This window comes from Cydia splendana, chromosome 21 (genome assembly GCF_910591565.1).
Source record: "Cydia splendana chromosome 21, ilCydSple1.2, whole genome shotgun sequence".
NCBI lineage: Eukaryota > Metazoa > Arthropoda > Insecta > Lepidoptera > Tortricidae > Cydia > Cydia splendana.
In genome coordinates this window covers 10,821,192-10,848,000 of record NC_085980.1, presented here as the reverse complement: position 1 = coordinate 10,848,000, position 26,809 = coordinate 10,821,192, and the positions used below count along the sequence as shown (strand labels likewise).

General features: G+C 37.8%; 3 protein-coding genes across 3 annotated transcripts in view; 2 read left to right on the top strand and 1 right to left on the bottom strand.

The window, feature by feature from the left end:
- LOC134801315 (uncharacterized) overlaps positions 1-13,160 on the bottom strand; it is a 45,032-nt gene extending 31,872 nt beyond the window's left edge. The window contains exons 1-4 of the mRNA XM_063773857.1: positions 12,602-13,160; positions 11,348-12,471; positions 9,204-9,346; positions 263-8,097 (exon numbers count right to left, since the gene is read on the bottom strand). Of these exons, the coding sequence (XP_063629927.1) occupies positions 263-8,097; positions 9,204-9,346; positions 11,348-12,284 (8,915 nt within the window). The 5' untranslated portion in view covers positions 12,285-12,471; positions 12,602-13,160. The remainder of the gene's footprint in view (positions 1-262; positions 8,098-9,203; positions 9,347-11,347; positions 12,472-12,601) is intronic.
- Positions 1-26,809, top strand: part of LOC134801033 (uncharacterized) — a 338,387-nt gene that overhangs the window by 287,528 nt on the left and 24,050 nt on the right. The gene's annotated exons all lie outside the window — the stretch shown is intronic.
- Positions 13,450-14,666, top strand: LOC134801232 (ER membrane protein complex subunit 6). The gene is made up of 2 exons (XM_063773764.1): positions 13,450-13,661; positions 14,412-14,666. Exons 1-2 carry the CDS (start codon positions 13,529-13,531, stop codon positions 14,618-14,620), a joined length of 342 nt encoding a protein of 113 aa, XP_063629834.1. The 5' UTR covers positions 13,450-13,528; the 3' UTR covers positions 14,621-14,666.

Here is a 26,809-nt window from a genome sequence, read left to right as displayed (position 1 = left end):
TTTCTTGCTTATTATGGTAAGATTATCGGTGTATTGAGGTATATTTGGGTAAAGCCGAATACTAATGCATGAGCCACAATTACAGAAAACAAAGCATAACTAGCATAAGTATACTAATAAATAATAATCCAATACCAATTGCGTTGAATGGCGGTAATTTTTAATTACAATAAATACCAAAGAGAATAGATAGTAGGTAGATACGGAGTTACATATGTCTTTGATTAATACATTTAAAAAAATTTGCAAAAAGCCGACTTACCTATGCTCGTAATGCCTTGGGCATATAATCTGCGACCCAGTCAGTATCTGCGTTCCCGCCGGCAAGCATTTCGTGTACGAATGATAAGTCGCCGGGCATTTCACGCATCTCGCCAACTTATCACCACAAAACCTCGTCTTACACCCCCTTGGGTCATCCGAAACACAAGTATGGCATACATGCCTAGGGCATGACAACGCTTCTATGTATTCAATCTGTTTTTTATTAGTCTTCGACGGCTCCCAAGAGTTAAATTGTGTTTGCGGCCAGTGATCTAAACATTCTAAGTGGTAGTATCTATTGCAGTGAGCTACCTGGCATTTCTGACGCACTTCTATTAAAGATTTAGGTGATTTGTTGGATTTACAGACGAAGCATACCGGAGTTTCATATTTTAGGCAATTATTACATTTGTAGTCTGAATAGTCTATAGGTTTCTCTTTATGTTTTAAATCGACTATTTCGCAATGACCCGGCTCAACTTCCCAATCAATTTCCTGATCGCTAGCATATTCATCTTGAGTGTCAGTTTGCAGCTCTTTCATTTTATTCTCCCATAGTGTTTCGAAGTTATCCTCATCAAATACTATATGAGATTCGGCCTCGTCTTCAATCGAAATGTTAATTTCTCCAGAGTTATTGGCATCTTGAGATCGCTCGTCGCTTTGGCTGTCAGTGTCTAATGAAGGATCGTAGCCTTTAGGCTTCCGGCCTCGCTTTCTCTTTCGGCCTCTCGTAGGTCCCGCTACTTCGGTTACTTCAGTTACTTTCTTTACACATTCTATATGATACGTTCCATGGCAGCTTTTACATTTTACTAAGTTGCCTGCGCGAATACAGATTTCGCAAACTCTCTCTCTGACATAACCTTTAAAAACGTTAGGCTTCGGTTTCGTGAGTTGTTCGAAATATAATTCTACTTCATCAATTACCTCGCCATCTGCGTTCGGTTCGTCTCTGTCAAATATTTTAAATGTTTCTAAATCCTCTTCTTCCAAATCGGAAAAATCTTCGTTATAGTACGGCTTGGATTGTGTGGCCTTCCGTTTTGGTTTTTGTATCATGTCCCGTATATCGGCGTTTTTCAAAACCTTCTCAGATTTTTCGACTTTGATGTCTTTGACTTCGGTGCTTTTCACCTTTTCCACTGATTCTTTTTCAACTTTAGGTCTCTTCTTAATTTTCTTTGGTTGTGGTAGCGGTTCCTGGTTCAAACCTTTCACCAAATTAGACTGTTCGGTTTCGTCGCTCTTCTTCATGTCCGACTTAGTACTTTCTTCATAAAACCAAGTTTGATACAAATATGTCACAATTTCTTCTTGAGTTAAATCAGGTTGTTCATCAATCAGAGCGTCTTGACGAGCTTCCAAATATTTTAAAAATTCAGGATCTTCCATTGACTTCGCGTCTTTTTCTTTACGTGCTTTACGTGTTGTAGTAGAGACTCCGCTGTCTTCGGATTTGATAGAAGCAGTTTCAGGATCAAATCCTTCATTAGTTTTAGATTTTGAACTTACTTCAAATTCAATAAAGCCATTGATTATTTTGCAGTGCGTAGATTCTTTCGAGTCTTCATTGTCTTTGTCCTCAAGTTCATCTAGGCCAAACTCCATGTCCTCAATGTCATCTGATTTTTTAGAGATGTTATTTTCTGCGTCGTCTATATGTTGATTAGACTTATTGCTTTCTCGGTGACCAGAAATACGTCTTTGAAGCATTTCTGCTGCCTCTATAGGATTATTCAAGTTTGCAGAGCTTTCCTGTTTAACAGTCTTCAGAATATTATCACAATTTTGGTCGAAAGTATTTTTTTTAACGCTTATAGATTCTACCCTGCTAAGTGGAGTGGAGTGAACAATATTATTTAGTGTGTCGATATTTTGGACATCTTTAGATTTGTGTGTGCCGTTTTCATTTTTTATACAAGGAGTTTCGTCTTGTTCCGGAAGATTATTTTTATCGAGTTCTTTAGCACCTTTTTCCCTTGAAAATTCGGAGTCGCCTGGAGCTGATTTTGAGATTTCCTTGTGCAGCATATGTCTTATATCTAGATTTTTAGATTCGGGCGCTTTTTCAAACTTAGATTTCTTCTTGATTCTCTTAAGCTGTGGCGCGGGCAAATTATTTAAACCTTTAATTAGATTAGACTGCTCGTTATCGTCAATTTTCTTAATTTCTGACTTATTTCCTTCTTCATACAACCAATTTTGATACAAATAATTAACAATTTCATCTTGCGTAAGATCAGGTTGCTCATCTAGTAAAGTATCTTGATGCATTTCTAGATATTTTATAAATTCTGGCTCATTCATTGCCTTCTTTGTATCTTGTTTTTCTTTTGTGCGACCTGGTTTAGGTTTAGTACTAACTGTACTGTCGTTAGGATTTACTTGGGACTTTTCTGGTTCTGTACTAATCATGTCTTTGGCATCTTGTTCGTTTACATTAGAAATTTCACTGTCATTCGGTGATGCTATTTCTAATACACATTTTTCCGAGTCAGTGATTTGTACGGTATCTAGTCCTTCTTTTGCATGACCTAAACGTTCATTGTTTTCAGTATTTAGAGTATTGGCTAAATAAAACTGTTGGTTCTCATCAATTTTCTTCAATTCGGATTTGGGATCATTTTCGTAAAGCCAATATTTATACAGATAAGTAACAATTTCGTCCCGCGTTAATTCCGATTGTTCATCTAATAAAACATCTTGATGAATTTCCAAATATTTCATAAACTCTGGATCGTCCATAGCCTTTTTGGCGTCTTCTTTTTGTTTTGGCTGATCTGGACGATTAGTAAATGGAATTTTAATGTCATTTGAACCTCTGTGAGGTTTTTCTATGAAATTACTATCTGGGTCTGTATTTACTATCTGTTCGATAGCTTGTTTGTCTTTTGAAAGTCGTAAACGTCTAGTACTTGTCGTAGACACTTTACTGACAATAGTATTTATCGAGGCTATTTTTACAACACATTTATCTTCCACCTTTTCTTTTAATTCATTCATTGTCTTTTTGGTGTCGTGCTTGTCTTTTGAACGTCTGATAGTGGATAGATCGTTGTCATTTGTGATTGAACCTGTTTCTTTAACATATTTCTGCGGTTCTTTGTATGAATTTTTGTTACTTTCAACAGTTTGTAAAAAATTGTTTCGATGTGGCTCTGGTTCTTGATAGGAACCTTCGCAGGAAGCTATGTTGTGTTCAGTGTTACTTAAAGGTTCACTTGAAAGTTCTGACTGATTAGGAAGCGATTTAGTTTTCCCTTTGTGCAACATCTCACGTATGTCTATATTTTTCAACTCTGCTGCTTTTTCGACTTTAGGTTTCTTCTTAATTTTCTTCGGCTGTTGTGATTCTTGAAAACCTTTAACTAAATTAGCCTGTTCATTGTCATCCATCTTTTTCATATCTGATTTTTTCTCCTCTTCATAAAGCCAATTTTTGTACAAATATGTTACAATTTCATCTTGAGTCAAGTCAGGTTGTTCATCCAATAGAGCATCTTGGCGAATCTCCATATATTTAACAAATTCTGGGTCACTCTTTGTACTTTTACTATTAATGTACATTTCATTGTCATTCGAAATAACAGATGCTGGTTTTAGATGATCGGATACTTTGTTTAATATTAACGAGTGATTTCTGGTTCTATTTAAACTTAATCTTGGTGATTTTCTTTTTTTCTCTATATTGTCAGCTGATTGTGCATCTGCTGTTTTTGAGCGCTGATCTAAAAAAACACACTTGTCATTATTGTCTTGAGTTACTTCGGTAGAATTATTTTCTTCTTTCACTATAGTACTTACATCACCTGTAGGAACTCTGTGGTCTTCTACTGTATCTAAATCGTTTTGTATATTCTGTTTATCTAAAAAAATGCAATTACCTTGGATCTGTGAATCGTTTTTAACAATCTCAGGCCCACTATCATAACTTAAACATGATATTTTTTTTGCAGTACTATTGTTTGTTTTTTCTGTACAAGACTCTTGTGTTGATATTTCTTTATTAATAATCAAATTATTATGAATTAAAATGGCTTTTTCAACTTCTTCATTAACAATAACCTGGGGTAAGTGACTATATTCATCATAACAATCACCATCAATTTCATCGTAATCTTGTGATAATGTCCTATCAAATATATATGTCTCTTCTCCAATAACAACATTGGTCTGAACATTACTTTTAAGAATGTCATCATCTTTCTTCATAAAAGGTTGTTTAGGAACTTCAATCATTTTGGTCTCTATTAATGCGGAAGAATCTAGAACAGTTTCCGTTAATTCAGTACGCGGAATCGAGCTGGTCGCAACGGCCAGATCCTTTTCAACAACATGAGAACTACAGTCATCAACTTCCACTCTCTCGGAATCTTCAAAACTTATCTCAGTCTCCTGATGACCGTTCTTAGAAACATCTTGAGTTGTCCTGGGTTTCACATCAGTATATTGACTTGTTGTATCTGTATCAGTATTGGGTTTGCTATTAACGTTTTCTAACTCTACATTGACTGCTTTGCTCACTTTTGTTGTGTTGTTGACATGTTTCAAGACAATACTATCATTTTGAACCAAATCTGATAATACACTTGTTTCTGATTTGTCTTCAAAGTTTTCTTTTTTATTTAAATTATCTAAGGACCTATTTCGAACAAGTGGTTTTGGTCCTTTAATTATGAATTGTGTTTCTAGACCTTGCATGTCAAGTGGTTCAATGACAACCACGGGTTTGGAACTTTTATGAAATGCCATTAGCCCCATTGATTCAAGTTTGTTATTTTGAGAAGTTTCTTTTTCTAAATTTGCAATGTTTGTTGGATTACATTCTGTTACTACGTTTTCACAATTAAGTGGTTCAATTACAACGACGGGTCTAGATTTATTATTTAATAACATGAGCTCTGTTGCTTCAGGTTTGCTGTTATTGATAGTTGCTTCTAAATAAGTTACAGTTGCTGTATTACTTTCTAATATAGTGCTTTCAAAATTAAGTGGTTCGATAACAACCACGGGTTTAGATTTACTACAACACGGCATAGGCTCTGCCGATTCGAGTTTCTTATTTTGAAATGTTTCTTCTTCAATATTCTTTACAGTTGGCACATCACTCTCTGTTACCGTAATTTCTGGACTAAGTGATTCATTTTTATTCTCATCATTAGGTTTGTCACCACGTATTTCCATTGATTCAACCCTACTGTTTTGAGAACTTTCTTTTTCTGTTACCGCGTTTTCTGAATTAAGTGGTTTTATGTCTACCACAGGTTTAGTTATACTACTAACACATGAAATAAGCTCAGTTGATTCAGCATTGCTGTTTAGAGATGTTTCTTTATCAATTTTGGTTTCGGTTGGCTCATTCTCTGTGTCCGTGTTTTCTGAATTAGGTGGTACATTGTCAACCACAGATTTAGGTATATTATCAAAAGTCATACGGTCAGTCGATTCAACCTTGTTGTTTTCTTTTAAATCTTTTTTTGTCTCCTTGGCGTCGTGTTTTTCTTTTGAACGTCTAGCATGTCTGATAGTGGATATATCTCTATCATTGGTGGTCGTGATCGAACCAGTTTCTTTAACACATTTCTCCGATTCTTTGCTGTTTAGAGATGTTTCGTTTTCAATTTTGGTTTCGGTTGGTAGATTATTCTCTGTGTCCGTGTTTTCTGAATTAAGTGGTACATTGTCAACCACAGATTTAGGTATATTATCAAAAGCCACACGGTCAGTTGATTCAACCTTGTTGATTTCTTTTTTTGTCTTCTGGGCGCCGTGTTTTTCTTGTGAACGTCTAGAACGTCTGACAGTGGATATACCTCCATCACTGGTGGTCGTGATCGAACCAGTTTCTTTAACACATTTCTCCGATTCTTTGCTGTTTAGAGATGTTTCGTTTTCAATTTTGGTTTCGGTTGGTAGATTATTCTCTGTGTCCGTGTTTTCTGAATTAAGTGGTACATTGTCAACCACAGATTTAGGTATATTATCAAAAGGCATATGGTCATTTGATTCAACCTTGATTTCTTTTTTTGTCTTCTGGGCGCCGTGTTTTTCTTTTGAACGTCTAGAACGTCTGACAGTGTATATACCTCCATCACTGGTGGTCGTGATCGAACCAGTTTCTTTAACACATTTCTCCGATTCTTTGCTGTTTACAGATGTTTCGTCTTCAATTTTGGTTTCAGTTGGTAGACGATTCTCTGTGTCCGTGTTTTCGGAATGAAGTGGTACATTGTCAACCACAGATTTAGGTATATTATCAAAAGCCATACGGTCAGTTGATTCAACCTTGTTGTTTTCTTTTAAATCTTTTTTTGTCTTCTTCGCGGTGTGTTTTTCTTTTGAACGTCTAGAACGTGTGGTAGTGGATATATCTCCATCATTGGTGGTCGTGATCGAACCAGTTTCTTTAACACATTTCTCCGATTCTGCGAGTGCTTTTTCGTGACTATCAACAGTTAGGACATCACTGTTTCGCTGTGGCTCTGGTTTTTGATAGGAACTTTCGCATTGAGCTATATGTACAGAGCTATTTAAAGGTTCAATTGGCTGTTTTGATTGATCAGGAAATGAGTCTGTTGATTCAACCTTGATGTTTTGAGATATTTCCTTGTCCAAATTTTCAATGGCTGGTTCATTACTCACCATTTCGATTTTTTCGGAATCCTTCTCAGTTTCTTCTTTACTTTCTTGGATATTATTACTTTTAGGTACATTATTGGGAGTCGTTGTTTCCTCATTGGGTTTATGGTTATTTAAATCTAACTTAGGCTCTTTAGCTTTGTTTCCAGTGATGCTATTGTTTAAGCCTTCAAAGGTCTGTCTGTTTCTTTTACTTCGTCTAGGCTGAATAGAATTTGGTAAATCACAGGTATTAAATGGAAGTTCTTCTTTTATTTCTACAAGTTCATTATCTTTGTTACCGGTATCTAGAATATGTTCATTGTTATTTTCTATTTTATTATTACTTATGTCTTTAGGGTTTGATTCATTATTTCTGGTTTCATCTTTACTAATATTGACTGAATCGGTCATAACAATGTCATCATTCACTATAGATGTTATGATATCTTCTTGACTACAGTCTTCCATACTGCTAGAAATATTTTCTATTTTTACGGTAACACCAATATCACTAATAGTTGTACTAGTATCCAATGTGCTGTCAAGTCCACTGGCCGAGTCGGTATTTTTATTAGAACTGTCATTGATATCATGATTTTCATAATTGACACTACTATAATCATGCTCATTTTGATACGGTAGCAAATTAGTACCAGATCCAAGAGATTCATTCTTCCTCGTTTTATGCGTACTTTTACCTTCTTTCTTCTTTTTGGCTTTATCCTTTCTCTTTTCTCTTTCTACCTTAATATGTAATTTCGGTTGTATTTTTTCTGGGGTTTTAGATTTAGCTTTCTGCAGCCACCGGTCCATGTGTGACTGCCTCTGAATTTGTATGATGCCGCTTCTGGCCGCCATATTGTCTAAGCAAGCTGTGACTACTTCGGAGACATCTAAAGACTTATTCCTTGCTCTATTCGAGCGGTTATCGTCTTGTTTGCCATCATCTTCAGAGAACAGTGTATCGTATAAGCTTTCGCTTAAAGATACGTCGCTGTCAGTTCGTGTGATCTTCCCACCCTTGTCGCGTTTGCTGGGGGTAGTTTTGGCAGCTCTCGCCTTTTCGAGCATGTCGTAGAGAGCATCGATTCGAAGTCTCTTGGGCTCTTTCATGAGTGTTTCTGCCTCTTGAACAGACACATTCCATAATGGTAGTTTCTTCTCCGAGACGAAGTGCGCCGCATACAGACGTGGATCCTTCTTCTTGGACTGAAATTTAAATTAGATTATTTATGTAGGTATGTTAACGATTTTAAATTGTATTACATATATGACATATATTTTCGCACCATACACACGCATATATATATATTACCATGCACACGCTTCTTGAGTCTCCTGCGACCCTAGTCGTTTTTTAAAACACTAATATTGTCAAGCAATGAAAGTACAGTAAGCTGCAGAGATATCTAACCCCTCCTACATAGAAACTTGTTTGCATTTGCAGGGGGGGGGGGGGGGGTCAGTTATCTCGGCAGCTTACTGTACACGTAATTCAGAGAAAATATGCACAACCAATAATTTTAAGGCCGCGGACTGGACGCGCGCTCCCGACTCTTCACCGTACAACCGAGTCGAGCGTGATGCGCCCCGCTCATGCCCTGCGGCAGTGTGGCGAAGCTTTAAAATAACTACCTCTGGCGTAAACTTGTTGCGACAAGCTTCGAACTCTGCCCTGCCGTGGTACTTGCGGAGCATGTTGTCTACGATCCACCCGCGGCGGCCGTTGTGTGTGTATGTATGTGTGTTATCTCTGGCGTAAACTTGTTGCGACATGCTTCGAACTCTGCCCTGGACTGTTATTTGCGCATGTTGCCTACAATCCAGCCGCGACGGCCGTTGTGTGTGTATGTGTGTGTTACCTCTGGTGTGAACTTGTTGCGACAAGCTTCGAACTCTGCCCTGCCGTGGTACTTGCGGAGCATGTTGTCTACGATCCACCCGCGACGGCCGTTGTGTGTGTATGTGTGTGTTACCTCTGGTGTGAACTTGTTGCGACATGCTCCGAACTCTGCCCTGCACTGTTATTTGAGTATGTTGCCTACAATCCAGCCGCGACGGCCGTTGTGTGTGTATGTGTGTGTTACCTCTGGTGTGAACTTGTTGCGACATGCTTCGAACTCTGCCCTGCCGTGGTACTTGCGGAGCATGTTGTCTACGATCCACCCGCGACGGCCGTTGTGTGTGTATGTGTGTGTTACCTCTGATGTGAACTTGTTGCGACATGCTTCGAACTCTGCCCTGCCGTGGTACTTGCGGAGCATGTTGTCTACGATCCACCCGCGACGGCCGTTGTGTGTGTATGTGTGTGTTACCTCTGGTGTGAACTTGTTGCGACATGCTTCGAACTCTGCCCTGCCGTGGTACTTGCGGAGCATGTTGTCTACGATCCACCCGCGGCGGCCGTTGTCACCGAAGAACGTCACGTGGATAACTGAGCGCTCCACGCGGCCGAACACTGAAACATTTAGTAATAAATATTAGACAAGAACACAACATACCTACAGATGATTTGCTACACCCTATTCATGTCCAAACGATAGGACCATATGTAACACGGAAACAAGAACTGAATGATTACTGAATACAGATTGCTGGTCATCTCACATGGCCATTTTGCTTATAAAATATACCCTATATGAGTGTACGAACCACCATATTTTCATTATTCAATACTACAGAAGTTAATAAATAATTGAGGCAATTCAATAATTTTCGCTTGGTCCTTCAAAAATCCAAATATTTAAGTAGTGTGAAAACACTTCTAGCATTCCATACTATTTAAATATTATTACAGTTAGCATTCATATTCATTTAATCATTGTGTATGTACAAAAAAATATATGATTATTATATTATGTTTCAACACAACCCTGAAAGGGCAGTGCAATAAAATTACAAACTATTCAACAACTTAACCTAATAACACTATTAAATATCAAAAGTAGCGGATCAGACTGCATGTCAAAAGTATTCTCTAAAAGAACTTATGTAGAACAATTAGACAATAACAGACACTTTCGAATGTGAATTGTAGAAATTTATCTCATGGCAGATACTATTCTACTATTTAATTGGATCAGAGTTGGTATTAAATATAGGGTAATAACCGTGAACATTTATGTATTTTGTGGAATACTGGGAACTCATAAAAATATAGGTATTTGTTTTTATTAGTATTTTGTATGTGCGAATTTCGCTATATGCATACTGTCATTATCACATGTTGACTTGGCATTAAATTAATGGAATCGTATTTCCGTATGGGGCTATTCATAAATTACGTCATTTCAAATTAGGGGGGGGGGGGGGGGTCTGGACATCGGATGACGGTAGCATGAAGTAGGAGGAAATGGGGTCATTTGATGCATGATTTTTGGATGATTATAGGGGGGGGGGGGGGGGGGGGGGTGTCAAAAATCGTCAAAAATCGATGACGTAATTTATGGACAGCCCCTATGTATAAGGGCTATAATGAATTGTCTCTTAACCTCTAACTGCCCAGAGGCCTATAAAAAGGTCTCCCATTCCATTGTATTTTGTACCTTCATAATGACAAATTAAAGTTGCATTTGTCTTGGCAAGGTTTAATTTGTGAGGGGCTAGAGGATAATATATGCCATTATTGAATAAAATGCCCATACTAGGTGCAATCATGATTTACATACATTGAAATAAGCTTATCATTATATAACTGCCTTTAAGTAATTATGTATACAGTGTAGTGACAAGGCTATTTCCTTTTGATAAAATATAATAGAAACATTGCTGTCATATCAACACAGGTACAGTTGCCATGAGATATATCAGAATGGTTAAGGTGCTCATAAGATGTGTTCAAATATTTTTGAGCACCTTGGCCACTCCGATATATTATATGGCATCACCTATATCTATTTGTTAATATAAAGTGGTTCAGTTATTTTATTATGGTAAAAATATGTACATTTGATGACAATGCAATTCAGCATAAATATGCTTATCTATGTAAAATAATAGAGGTAAAAGGTGAGTATGAATGTTGTGCCACTTAATATATAAACAAAAAACATGTTTAAAAAAAATATGAAACTAAGGTAGCAAAATCTTTTTATAACATTTATTGTCAGTGTATGCATTAAAACACTAAGGCCCACTTGCACCATCTCACTAACCCGGGGTTAAGCGGTTAAAGTATTAACCTAATGTCAAATTGTACTGGTAACCATGGTAACTCCAGGTTTAACCTTATAACCCCGAGCTAGTGGAATGGTGCAAGTGGTGCTAATTTGGTAAAGTTAAGTATACCATGTAAAATTGTTGTCAATAAGTTAATTAAGATTCTAGTAATTTAAATAAATCATTTGAGTTTGTGAGACAGGAAGATAATACGATAATATGCATTTGATAAGTTGCCTAAAAATTAAGACAAATATAAAAGACAAATAATAATAATTGAATGAATAAAAATGTTACTTACACTTCTTCTTAACAAACATGTCACTAAATGGCTCCCTAGTAACAATGCATGGCCAAAATGGGTATGTGCCAACCCTCGCCCAAGCCAAGTCTCCAACTTGGTACTCGCAGGTCGCCTCCAGCTCAAATAACTCATTCTTCGCCACCAACTTCTCTTTAACTTCCTTAGACACCATCTTCTCTTTCACATCTTTAAATATAACCTTTTCTTTTACTTCTTTGGATGTTTTCTCTTTGACTTCCTTTTTAATCGACTGTGCAGGGGAAACCTGTTTGTTTTTCTTTTTACCATCAAAATCTAATGTTTTAACAACTGAAGAACTATCGGGAAAACCGTTCATGGCCTTCCCATGTCCATTTAAAGAATATTTCTCAGAGGACCTTTCTAGGATATTGCTCAAATGAGAACTAGATTTGTTTGGTGAAAATATATTCTTAATCAACACAACAGTATCTGTGTCCGGTTTCTGAATCAGATCCTTCCGGATATAAACTTTGCTGAATTTCTTGGCAGGGGACTGCGATTTAGCTTTCTCTTCGGACCCAAACCGGCTTAGAGATATGTTCTCATTATAAATATTCTCTATCTGATCTTCAATACTTGAACCCACTGAGATTGTTCTTTTAGGAGTTTCCTTTTTTATCGGTGAATTTGATGCATGCATCTTATATGCCTGCGGTTGCTTAGAAACATCAACTTTTAAAGGCTTCATGATTTTCTCTGCATCCATTTCTGAAGCTGTCTTGACTCTACGGGCCCGGCCATACCTGCTGGTGTTAGAGCCTTCACCGGTGACAGGAGATGTCACTCGGGCTGTCAAGTTAGTTTCAAGTTCTCGTTCAACCAGCGACCTCTTTTTGGGTTTTATTTTGACAGACACAGGACTGTCAACATTACTGATATCTTCAGTACTCATATTCTCCTCAGATTCATCCATTTTTAATCAATTCAGGCGCTCAACACCCTCATTTAAAATCCTGTTTCAACTTTCACATATATTATGTAAAATTTTCGTATTTCACAATTTCTGCTAATCATGGAATTGGTGAATATAAAATTGAGTGATACAACGCCAAACCACGGTAGTCGAGTAGCACTAGTCAAACTATAGCTAGGTTGGCATACTGAAACAAAAGAAATAAAATGAAGTTCACATTTCCGAAAAAATAGGTTATTCAATTATTTGCACATATTAAATACCGTAAGTCGTAAAAATGAGCATATTATGAATAAGACCTGCACTTAAACACTTACCGAGGCATTATTATGCCAATTCAACGTCCAGCGAACGTAATAGGCACTCAGACAAAATGGGTGATAGGCGGTCTGTATGGTACATTATCAAACTCAGTACATCGAAAAACTTAATTTCCTTTTTTGCTTAACGCCTCAAAATGATACAATTATTCCAAATATCACAATCGAACCTACCTGCAACACTGATACTGAAAAAATAACCAGAAAATGGAACGTCCCGATATGATATGTGCAAAGTCCTATTTTGTTACGAGAATCTGCCTAATGCATTAGGCCCAGACACGCCATGATATTTTCACAGGCTTGTTAACGATGAAAATCCATTGCCGTATAAGTCATGATAATATTTATAGACGCCAAAAACACACTTCTTTAATATATGCACAAAAACACAGAAAAATATAGATAAATTCACAGATTTTAAATGAAAATAAGTTCAACGACGCTTCAGTGCCGCGAAAACCAACATGGAAACGGTTTATTAGTGTGAGTGAGATCTTGTCGTTTCTATGGTGTCGAATGCATGTGTGAGTGAGCGTGCCAAATTTTATTTTTAAACTATTTGAGACAGCTGTAATGATGACACATATAATTTTGAATCCAATTTTATAATTATTGAAAAATATATTCAAGTGTAATTAGAGCAGGATAGAAAGTGATTCAGATGCATATAAAATAGCATTAGCCTTATCTCCACGGTAGGGGTACCCGATTTTAGGAAAGTTAAGGTACAGAAACATTAATAATTAGTGTCACGCGCGTCTTTCTCAGCTACTTGAATAATTTTACTTTTGTCAATATCATCTCCACCTGCTGTCAGTGTCAATGTCATTCCTGACATTTCTTTGTCGATTAATTAATGAATTTCGGTAGCCGCGTCTTAATTTCTTTAATTTTCTAAGTAATAATTGAAAAATATCCACAATGGCTACTGTTGTAAAAACGAAGGATATCAAGCCGGAACCCGTGGCGTACAGCGAAGCTGCGCTCAGAAATAATGGCGCTGTTATCGAGTATTGCAGGACTTCGATGGCTGCGCTTTCGGGCTCTACAGCGGGTAATGTTTAATGAACTTAGGGTGGTATTCCACCTGTCCAATGTAATTGCGTCACACTCTCTCATTAAAGTAAAATGTGGGACGCAATACACATTGGACAGATGGAATATCACCCTAACGCATTTCTCACGCGCCAAGAAGGCTATGGTAATATGTAAAAGACACACTTCTATATTAACTAAAATGTTACTATTATTACTGAAAGCAATTTTCATACTGAGTCCTGAAATACTTATCAACATTTTTTGGTCAATATCTTCAACAAGAAATAACGGTGTAAAAGATGATGCTCAGAGTTTTTTTTATGAGCAAATGATATCTATAATTGATCAGAGTTTTCGCAGATGGTCCTGCCATTGTAGTAATTGGTAGTTTGATAAGAATAATGATGTTAATAATTACAATATTTAAAAAATTTACCCTTTGTCAATTTCATTCTATTCTATGTATTATCATCCAAGGTATGTGTACCTATTCAACTGTCACCATTCTGAATAATCTGTAATTTTAGTACAAAATTGAGGCAAAACAGGATGTTGGGAAGTAACTCTGCTAATCACATGGTAATTTTGTATGTGACATATAAAAACAGCCCCCTGCACATTACAAACATTAGTGGTAGAATTCAATCATCATCATTATCATCATCATATCAGCCAGAGGATGTCCACTGCCTTCAGAATTCAATATTGCCAAATAAAACCATATTTTGAGAATACTTTATAATACAAAAACTATTTTCCGTTCCAGGTGTCCTCGGCCTGACTAGCCTCTACGGTTTCATGTTCTACGTCCTCTCCGTAGTGGTGCTGTTCATCATGTTCATGGTGAAGACCGGGCCCAGCTGGCACAAGTACCACATCTCCCGGCAAGCACTGCTTACCAACAGCTTCTTTGCCTCGCTGTGCACTTACGTGCTGTTCTGGACCTTTATCTATGGGATGGTTCATGTATATTAAAAATGTAAATTTAACCTTACTTGTAAACTTAAGAGTCAAAATTCTTTTTGATGTATTTTAACTGACTCGTAGCCTGATTAGTAGTGACCCTGCCAATGAAGCAGGAGGTCCCGGGTTCGAATCCTGGTAAGGGCATTTATTTGTATGCTTATAACAGATATTTGTTCCTGAGTTAAAAATGTGTTTAATCTCCATTCGTTGAGGTGTAGGTATGAGTATGAAATGTTATTTCTGTAGAATATACAAGCAGTTTTTGTAATTTGCATTAACCGAAAGTGGTTTAACATAAAAGTATGTAAACCATTTATTTCTGTTAATTTCGGGCAAAAGGTGGCAGTAATGTGTTTTTAATAAGGACTACTAACAATTCTTTTATTAGAGTATGCCAGGTAAACACCAGGGACCTAAATGTCCTGCGATACATGCCCTCAGCGACGTCTAGTCGCTTGACATGTCTGGCAACATCGCGCGACACATGTCGCTGGTGTGTGTCATAAGTCGTGTGTGGTGTGTATATGATGTCGTGTATGTCAGGCGAATTTCGCGAAAACGCACGTCTTCGCCTGACGTCGCTACGGACATAAGTCGTGCGATCTCGCCATTTAAGGCGCCAGAAATCGCTCGACTTTGCTTGACATGTCGCCGACACGTGCCGCGGGACATTTGTCTCCTAGTGTACCCTTGGCTTAATAAACATTATGTTATATTTATCAAACTATTTTCTTGGAACTGTTTTCAGTTATTATTTATTTTTAGGACAAGGTAATACTTATATTGGTAGAACTGGTAGGTCTTCGTTATCCCTACTTCCCTACTAATATATATAAATGCGAAAGTACTCTGTCTGTCTGTCTTTGACCTCTTCACGTTTTAGATAGTTTAGATTGAGATATGGTATGGAGATAGTTTGACGCCCGATGAATGATATAATTTTTTCATTTCTCATCCTCTGAAAGTGTTGTTGTTGTTCTAAAAGGTATGCAGAAAATGATACGTTTCTGCACTAGAGCATTTTAGGTTCCAAGTACGATTTTATTATTTTCATTATGATAAGCAATTGAAATTTGGGTATAAATGGATTTGTTATACAATTTCCATTCTGATATTTGACTCCCCATTCCATAAATAAGGACACTTTGAAAGTTGTTAATTGAAAGTACCCTAAAAAATTACTATAATAATTTATACTTACTCATGTTTTAAAAAAAACATGCATTTTACTTTCCTCGTATTCGAAATGAAAAGTATCTAGAGTGTTTAACTCGGGTGAAAGGCATCATTTCAGCCTCGGACTATTGGCGCTCTCACCGGCAGAAATGAGTGCCTTTCATCTCTTGGTTAACAGTCTATTATTATCAATCATCATTCCACGCAGACGAAATTGCGGGTAGAAGCTAGTCTTATACACTCATGGACAATATTAGAAGAACGCAAAAAAAAAGTTTAATTATAATCTAATGAATTCTAATGCATCATTCATAGCTGTTGGAATTCCTTGTATAAATAAATAAATAATTACTAATTTTGAATTTGCTTTAAAGGGGCTGTAATCCAGTAATTAAACCTTTTTTTTCCGTTCCTCTAAATTTGGCCATGAGTTTATATTCTGACAAGTAAATATAGTTAGAATTGGGGTTAATCCAAGTGCACATGCATTTAGAATAGGTACATTAACGGTTAGTTGATGATTGGGAGATGGTTTTTATGCATCTGAGCTATATACATATAACCGCGAACACCGAAGTATGCAAATTGCGGGCATCTTTCTCTGTCACTCTAATTACGCCTTAATTGGAGTAAAACAGAAATATGCCCGCAATTTGCGAACTCCGGTGTTCGCGGTTGCCCTCTGATTTTTTACCGTGGGTAGCGTTTCTTAAATAGCGACTTTATTTCGTTTGTGTTAAGGTAAATAGTCAAATGACTACAAACAATCTTTCAATTTGAAATACCAATATGTACCGATACTTGCACAAAGGGAACGAATACAACTTGAACTAAGTCTTAATTTAAGAAATAATTATGTATGTTTATAAAAAATACAAGTAATATAAATGAGAGCATTAGTTATTTAATATTTGCATATTTTTTTACACGTCACCTGCCTTCAAAGTCTTCAAACCTTCAATAGAAGAGCGTACTCCCATGTTAAAGGCCGGCAACGCACTAAACCTCTGGTGTTGCGGGTGACCATGGCGACGGTAATCGCTTACCATGAGGCGATTCGTCTGCTCGTTTGCTCAATGAAATTGGCGCGTTTTATTAATGTTAATTGTGACATACCACAATCATTAATATGCCTACACATACGCACACAACTTAGACGCCTATGATAAAAACAGCTGCAGGAGGGTGCCACAGTACCGTCTTTACCATAAGGGCACACGGGGGGCCCCAAGGACAGACATTAGCAGTATATTTGATTACCCATAATAAATAGAAGATCATAGTAGAAAAATGTTAGTTTAATTCGCTTTCTTTACTCTCCAAAAGGGCCCCAAATTCTTATGTGCCCCAGGGCCCCAGCATAGTTTAAGACTGCCCTGGGTTGCCATTGGCATTAAGTCCGCCTTTTTTGCGTTATTTATAGTTTTTTAGTAATAATGATTTATTAAATGCGTAAATCAATACAGAGAAACACATCTTACATTTTAGAATAAGTAGGTAGAATAGAATAGAATAGAATATGTTTATTGCTCACATATTGATCTTACTCTACAAGTACAATAAGGTCTTCCGCCACCCGATATCGGATCGGACCATAGTCTAATAAAACATGGTCTTCTCTTCCCAGAGTGACACAAGCCTACGTCACAATAACATTGCCACTTTGTATAGCGCTACCGCATATTATCATACAGCGCTGTCGCATGATGACGTAGGCTTGTGTCAGTCAGGTGACCTAGAAAAGACGGCAAGAGAATACCAGGCGGAGTATATTATTATACCATGGGATCAGATGGGATCGGACAATGTGAAAACGCTCTAAGGTTAAGACTAGACCTATTTTCTACGGTACCCTAGAGTGCCCGTAACTGAAAGCCGAGGTCAGTGGGAGGCAAACACGCTTCCAGTGTTGACTTAGCCGGACAAAACTATGCCATCTCATCCCGCGGGTCACTTCATATTTTGTATGCAGGTTTTATACGGATCTATATCTGAATCCCTAAAGTTTTCATCTACCCTCAACGGGCTTAAGGAGCCATTTGAGGGTAGATTTTGTTTACTTTTATTTAAGTACCTAAAGATACACAGTATAGCCGTGGGCGAAATCACATCTGCGAGGCCCTTTTCAATGTGTATTCCCAAGTAATAAAAAAGTTGGCTTTGCGGGGCCCCCTTAAGGGCTCATTTAGACGATGTGAGAACTCGCATGCGAGTTTCATTGCATCACGTTATTTGATCGGTCAGCTGAATTGTTGTAACCTCAATAGCCCGCAATGTAACTAAAATCGCATGCGAGTTCGTGCGCCGGCTAAATGAGCCCTAAGTGTGAGGCGTGGTCGAGGGCCCCATTCGCCCACGCTACGCCGCTGTTATTTCATGTCTTGTCAGCTAGGCGACATCAGTTTATAAATTTAGCATAGTTTGTTCGAAAAAATGTTATATATACTAACTTTAAATATTCTTTAACATCAAACATCTTTATTGCCTCTTTATTCATGTAGGCGTAGCAACAAACACAAATGGTAGTTAAAACAAAACAAATTATCAGCTTAAAAATATTGAATACCTACACTTCGATTCATATAAAGTAATGAAATAAACATGGAAGTATTTTTGTGCTCATTTTGTATGACTATAACCTATCTATACTCTGTCAAATCAACTTTATCAGTAGAAAAAGGCGCGTATTTCAAAATCTAGATAGTATAGATAGACCTTTCACGCCCATCTTTTTCAAATGTGCCGCTTTTTCTACTGACAAGATGGCTTGTCAGATTATACAGTTATAAAACATCATTAAGTGCAAGCCTTTTAGGTTGACGTTGTTAAAGTTACCGTATTAACACATACTCGCACCCGCAACCAGCAATTTTCCGACAGGAAATAGCTATCACCCTTTATAAGGCCGTGTATTCTCAATTACATTGCGAACTATGCAGACGAGTCGAACTCGCAGATCAACTAAGCGAAGGTATACCCGGGTCGGGTAAGACCGGACTATTTTTCGGCGAGTTGTAAGGGCGTCGCAAAAACTTTAAAATAATATATAAATTACTCATTTCTCTCTTACCTCCGTATGTAAATGATAAAAAACAAAACAATCTTTTATTATCAATTCACTTAATGCCCCTTAATAGAATAGTTTAGGAGTAATCTACACTCAAAGTTATAAATGTATCTGCCACCCAGGCATACTTTTCCAAATAGACATATTATTGCATCTCTATAGTTCGCGTTCAAGACTCATAGGTACATATATAGGTTTTACCTAGTTCGTGTTCAAAATCTGTCACATTCTAACACATAAGTACATATAAAGATCTGTTCTACATATAGAGACTATTTTTTAAGCTATTTGAGAATGGTAGTAGATCATTTTAAGGCGTAATCTGATCCGCTACCTTTTGCTGACCGTACCTGCGTCAACGCCAAAGAAGGCCCGGCCTCATGGCTCCTCTACACGATGGGCCAGCGCCGGCCACTCCAAGGGACGCATTTATGCGTTAGAGGGAGCAAGTGATATTGCTATCTCATTCTACCGCATGGCTGCGTCCCTTGGAGTGGCCGGCGCTGGCGCATCGTGTAGAGGAGCCGTCAGCGTTCGGGCGCCAAACTACCTTGATTGAAATTAATGTCTTTTATCCCTTGGCTAACAATCTACTACATTGGTTCTTTTGAGCGTTCATCTCAACTAAGAAATAAGTACACCTGCAATAATATTTCGCTAGCGGTGATACTATCACATCACATCTTCCGCTTTATAAGATTATTTACAGGATACAGACGTAGAGCTTCGTTTATACTATACGATTTTAGGCTGTACTTAACTTATTCGCGACTTATTGTATTATTATTTACGAAAACGGGACTTAATCGCATGTAACACTAAATAATAATCCGTTTCGGTAAATAATAATGTGTAAAAATCGTTAAAAGTTTAAATCAGTGACTTTTATGTTGGTAATTCTTTTGGAAGATTTTACTTTTATGACATTGACTGCGATTAGTGGTAACTAATAACTATTAAACCTGTGACTAAAACGCACAATTACTAATTTATTCAATTTTAGTGGTGTGGTCGGCTCAGGATTCCGGTACCCTGCGCGACCACAAATACCACAACGTAGACCGACGAAGCACGAAGAATTAAGACATATTATTATACAACCACCAACCGACGTGTCGGACCAACGAGCTCGATCGCCGTATGCGTGACGCCGACGCGACATACGTAGCCTGTCTATTTGTATAGTCTGTCAATTTGTAACTGCCCCGAACTGCTAATACCGCTGCACTGTAGATCATCATACATTCAACCGATGACAGCGCCGACCGTCGATCGAGCAGCTATGAACGATCGTTTCGTTATCGTGTCGTCTCATCTAAATGCGTTCAGAACGCTATCTAGGAGCTAAACAAGCGTCAGCTCCCTGATAGCTCGGTAATTGCTTCAACTATCTGATCTAAACATAGTTTGACAGGCGTTTTCATGTTAATGCAGTTATTAGGATGCCTCGATACGGGTTGGGGAGCAACGCTGCTAAATAGTTGGGAAGTGGCTATTAGTTTATGGAGTAGATAGATTATATAAATGTACGTCAAAATTCTTGGAACGTATGAAACGTGAACTTTTGTTTTGGACAATTTAAATATGTACCTACCGTTTCGAAGTGAGTCCATTCTGAGAAAACTAAAAATCACTAAACGATTCTCAACAATCTGTCAGGAGAGGGCTCTCAGATTCTTTGGGCACATAATGCGGTCGCCACACCACAGCCTCGAACGTGACATCATACTGGGGCAAGTTGAAGGCAAGCGCGCTAGAGGAAGAGCCCGGGCTGCAAGATGGTCAGATTCCATTAGACAAGCATGTGGTTCCATGCAGATGGCACATAGCCCTTGATCGCGTTAAATGGAGGGACAGAGTTGTTGGGCACGATCCTCAGTCATGAGGGAACGACGAAGAAGAATAAGAAGACCGTTTCGACAAAACATGTTTACTTACCTAATCTAGCCCAAAGTCCGATATTAGCTAGTAAACTTTTAGGTACTTCCAATTTGGCAAAAGTTACGACTATACGTACAAAGTTGCTGAACAAATGTTGGTCAGTATGAGAAGTACAGCCTACAGTTTAATTTTTTGCTCGTATTACAGGCCACACCCGGTATAAGTAGTGTTCCGAGGCATTTACCTTAAATAAAACTGGTTTAGTCAAACTAATTTTCATTAATAAATCTTACCAACTTGCTTCTAAATCTGCCAGTAGATAAGTTGTTGAATGTTCGCGAGTGGTTGCCGTGAGTGGCCGGCAAATATTTGCGGTCGACAAGCTAGACTGTTACTGGAGGAATTAACGCCCGTCCTCAACTAAGTGTGCTTAGTTATGTAGTAGCTAATATGGGAGAAATTAGGGTTGTCATTGGGACATATTCTATGATATTAACTTATTCAATAATTGCAGACTTTCGACAGCCTGACAGACAGACAGAGGGCCTGGGTACGAGACAAGCGTTTAAAACGCAACCGAAACTAAAATAATTATCTTGGTTTAGTTTGGGGCCGTATTAGTTAGTTAGGTAGGTATCTAACGACGAGGATGAGTGAGATTTTCTTATAAATATCCTAGAAACTTACGTAGAAACTGGAGCTACGGGCCGTAGCTCCAATCTTCGTCGTTAGATACCTACCTAACTAACTAAACTTCCGTGACTAAAATTAGGTACCGTAAAATGGGGTGAGTAGGGACGAAATCGAAGTTCAAACCTGGATAAAAGTTTATTTTTATATGTGGCACATTAATTTATAATTATATACAAAAAAGAGTTCCGGATGTATGAATTTTAGTTTGTCAATGATAATTTGTTGTTTCTTTTCATAACTTTAGAGATAAACACGAAATAGTAGGAAATCCCAGCTCATCCCGTAGTTGGAGTGACGAGGGATTTCCTACTAAGGTGAGTTTTGAAAATTGTTGGATCGACACTTTGGGATTATAAACATTATAATAGCTTGATTTGTTATTAGCATATATAATTTACGTAGCTGTAGCCTGTAAAAACCAACTCACCCCTCTGTCATCCCTCCTCACCCTATTCATAACCTGCCCTCGTAATCCCTACTCACCCCATTTTACGGTACGTGGGACAAACCGTAAAATTTGCTCAATATTACTAACTAAACTTACGTGACTTCTTCTTGGTCGCATCCATCATGACTGATGATCGAGGTTGGTGGGTTTTATTCGGGCACGAACACACTCTCGTCATCGATTCCGGTCCATCGCTTTCCTCACCACGTCATAGAATTTCTGAGATGGTTCCTCGCCTTTGAGTTGGTCAGTCCATCGTGCTGGTGAACGGCCCCGTGAACGGCCCGTGAACGGCCGTGACTAAAAATACGTAAATTACCTACCTAGTAGAAATTGTGGTTACTATGCCCACCTTGAACTTGCCTTGCTTTTCTATTGGACCCATACATCTCCATTGAGCAGTTAAGGGCCCACCTGAGCCCAAATTGCCGAGTTAACGGCTCCCTAACCTGATAAGGCGCCGTTTACAGATTTATGAGTTTTATGGCACAGGCAAATTTTACGCACTTGAAACTCTAGTGTTAATTATTGCGAATGCTAAATGAGTCGAGCCTAATCAATGTAAGAAATAGAGTAAGAATTTTGTTATCAATCCTGGGGGTGGCCTCATAATATTAAAGTTAGTGTATAAAATATAACATTTATACCTAACTCATAAAATCAGCCCGTCGAGTATGGTGAAATCTTTAAAATTACATCATAATCAGAATACACCTATTATACTGTAAGGCTTTAAGATGGTGGAAGGTACCTAATACCTAACTACGTCAAAAATATTATTATAAGCCCTTATTTCTTCATTAGCACTCAACTGGCAGAAAACTAGGCAAGCCGATAGAATTCGAGTTCTATCCACGTTACCTGACCACTATTGAAGTTAAGAATAATTTATTCCCATTCTACCTAGGTAATATTCAAATGTATTCGTTTCTAACCTAGACGTAGTAATCATACTCGGTCATTCTTCCAGCGTATGAATGTAGACCACGTTCATTCAGCTCTGCTTTTACAATTCCATTGAAATAACTGAGATCTAAAAATAGCGCAAACTCCCAAGACGGGGAACCCGATAGTCACGATGCAGATTTAATATTTTGTTACGGATTTGATGTCATTCTGATACGACCTTGAAAATCGTTCACGCTGATTGCTGCATGCGAAATGAAGTGAAAGTGGAAAATGGTATCGCAAGATCAGCGCTGGAAGCCACTAGCAACATGCTGAGATGAGGCCATTTCGTGGCACTTTAATCTTATTTTGTGTTTTCTTTTATATGTCTCGTTTGTTTGTGCTTACGAATAAAATCTATTCTATATTATTTAAAGCTTTCCCCGTCCCGTTAGACCCGTCTATAAATGTGAGAAAATCTATTCTATTCTATTCTAAAGTGGTACGTGAGATTCACGCCCATAACCTTGACGACTGTTAAACGTGGTTTTGATACGACTGTCAAAACCAGTCCAAAATCATACTTTGTTAATTGGAATCTACCTCCAGACCGGTTCTGTTTTAATTATTTGAAAAGGTATTCTGATACGAATTTAAGTCGTGTCAACAAACATCTCACGCGCACAAATAATTGCAAGCGAGTTGCCTGATTTTAATGGCATTTCGTGAACACAATGAGCAAAACGAATCGCGTAATGGTAAGCGATTATATCGCGTAATGGCAACACCGGAGTTGTAAGTGCGTTGCCGGAATTTATGATGGGCATACGCTCTTTTCAGTGTGCGCGATTACAATATACCTTAAGTTACAATCGAAAATACTTTTTTACTGTCACTATTTCAAAGTATTTTTAAGCGGTAAGCACATAAACAGTAAAAGTTTGATGGAAAGCGCAGCGAGGTGATAAATGAAGTGTGTTCTTGCAGACGATAGCCGACACTAAATATAATATGTCTTCGCCACAGACAACAGAGTAGAAAGATAGACAGAAGTAGGATCGTTCCAGTCAGACAAAACTGTGACTCCATAACAAATTTTGCCGCTATAAAAAAAGTTTTGATAACATTTATTCTGACTTCCTCGTTGGGTGTTCAAATACGCCGCGCCGGCAAGATGTCACTTAAATAAAATTCGATAACTGCGTGCATGCAAACGAGAAAATTGTCTTATATAAAACCTAAATGACTAACCCAACAACTAAACATTACAATGCGTGCCGCCAGCAGTGGACGCTCTATGTATATATAAGGATTTTACAGATATTTTGGTACCTACCGTTATTCCGCACTCCCACACACATAGGTATTACTTATCGGTTTTGAACCATACCGCTCACCCTCGAGTCACAAATGTGGTCATATCACGTCGCGTGTAAACATGAGGAAATCGGCGTTTTATGAAATCATAATTTTGTTGTAGCGATTTTCCCTCTGGCTGGCTTTCAACTCTGTGGTCTTCGCTATATTTTCAGCCGCAGGCTGCGATTCCGTATGTATAAAACATGATTTCGTTCAGTTTTACTCGCGTATTTCTAGTTTCGGACTGTTTCGGAGAGTATCTTGGTTTTCTCTACCCATTTTCAAGCACTGATAGTCTGATACCGTTTCGCACTGGAGCGTAGTGAGGCGGTTAATAAAAAAAAATGAAGGTAACATTCCAAATATTTGACTTCCTTCTGACGAGTGTCGAGTTGACTTGCTTCTGGGTGTCGAGTTTTACGTAACACCTAAGTACTTCTTAGGTGTTACGTAAAGCAGATTTCTAAGTTCAACTTCTGAAGATTTAAAATCTATCTATGTTCGTCGCTCGCGCTTGCAAAGTTGAAGACATCAACGATTTTCAAATTACGCTTTATATCCCCAAAACAAAACTGGTAATCAAACTCGATTCTTTATAAAAACGATCACTGTTTTTCTGAACAACTCCATATTACTCTATAGTCCCTCTAAAAACATATAAAAGATCGACGGAGAGTTCATTTAAACGCGAATTCCGCTAAATCTGAAAATGAGGTTCTAAGGTTCCAGGGTGAGGAGTTTTACTTATTGAAAAGATTACGCTGGTACGCCTGGTACCTAAGTAACGCCGCAGGATGCTCCTATGTTCCAATATCCCGTTAGGTTGTAAGTTTCTATTAGGGTGTGAGGATTTTTACTTATTGAAAGCGGGTAAGTAACGCCATAGGACGCTCCTATGCTCCAATATCCCGACGTTCGTAATAAAGCGACATGAAAAGGCCAGTAAATCTGTCTCGGGCACTAAGTGCCACGCGAGACGCCATCGCCATATCTATACTTGTGAAATTCAACACTGCTCTAAAAGATTCTGCAGAAAAAATGTAGGTAGGTACCTAGTACCATAGACAAATATAGTAAGAACAGAGTGCTCACTCCATACATCAGTTTTGGTACCAAAACGACTATTATTTTCGTAGTAGACATCTAGAGCATCGAGTAGCGGAATTATCAGTATCGCTACTCGATACCTACTATGTCTCTGAAAATTGTTGAGCATTATAGACTTTTCGGTTGTCGGAACATCTATTGTCAAGTAGCAGTACTGATAATTCCGCTACTCGATGCTAGATGTCAACTACGAAAATAATAGTCGTTTTGGTACCAAAACTGATGTATGGAGCGAGCACTCTATGTATTTTATTCTCTATGCTAGTACTTAAAACTAGTGGCTCTATGACCCCTTCGGCATTTGCACACTGTTGTATATATTTTGTGCAATACAGTTTAAATAAATAAATATTTCTGGGTTTAAAATTAATCACCCAATAGCTTAAAGCTCTGTTTAAGCCTAACAAGCATGAACAATGACAAATTTAGTGTAGGCGAGTGAAATATGACAATAAATTAACTTGTAATTACTGGACACGGTGAAACATGTCTTACACAATGAGCTGTTTCGTAAGCTGACAAAGAGACAAAGGCAGGGTGGTGAATAAGTGGGCTCTGACCCTTACAATATTACATGCAAGAGACATAGGGATACAGTAGGTAGGCTATAACCTTTTCGCCGCCATTGAATTACGTTTCATGCCCCACACGCCACGACGCGGCCCGATTCGAACTTTAAGATACGTCAATTAATATATCTAGAAACGATATGGATTAGATATGTCACTGTCAAAAGTGACGTTTTTGTTTGAAGATACGTCCTGTGCTTGGTCTAACCACTATGCCTCTCACAGATAGCGCAATCGTCACCTAAGCACAAGGTATGTATAGGTATACCCCCTAATTCATAAAACTTTATGGGCCTGATTTAGTTGAATTATGTTTTATCCCATTCTTACAAATGCATAAGTCAAAATGACAGATAAAGACAAACGATTAATAGCTAATTCGGGCCAGTATAACGCATTTTGAATAACGCCACTATAATATAATATGTCATATGATACGAGTTATTAGCATTATGTACTAATGAAGTCTCGTAACGTAATTGACGCAGCACCTTAACGGCCACTAACAACAAACGTAAAGGACGAACTTATGCAGCAGAAGAAGATGGATGTATGGATGTTTGCATCCTGTGTTGCCTGTTGAAGCTCAGTGGCGCCCTCAATAAATTTCTTGTCTGTCTGTACGACGTGAGACCTACTGTGCCTTGCCTACTAGAACACTAGTACTAAGACACGTGTCATACAAGTCATACATAACACAATTCTCATTAGCACGGACAGGTGGCATCACTCATGAACTAACGAGACTCCGTTTTAAACATAATTGATATTCTAAAGTTAAATTATGAGCGTTTCTAAGTGTTGGTTGCGAAAGTATGAGTAATGTAACAATTAAGATTAAGATGTTAAGGGTTTGTTAAATATAAATCGAAAAATAACAAATTCTAAAATGAATCCAGTTAAACACAATTAAATGTATTTATAAACAAAATTTTTTTTTTAAGCTTAATTCTTAATTTTAGTTTGTATTTTCTATTTTAAGGCTTTTATTATAAATTTAAAAATTTGAA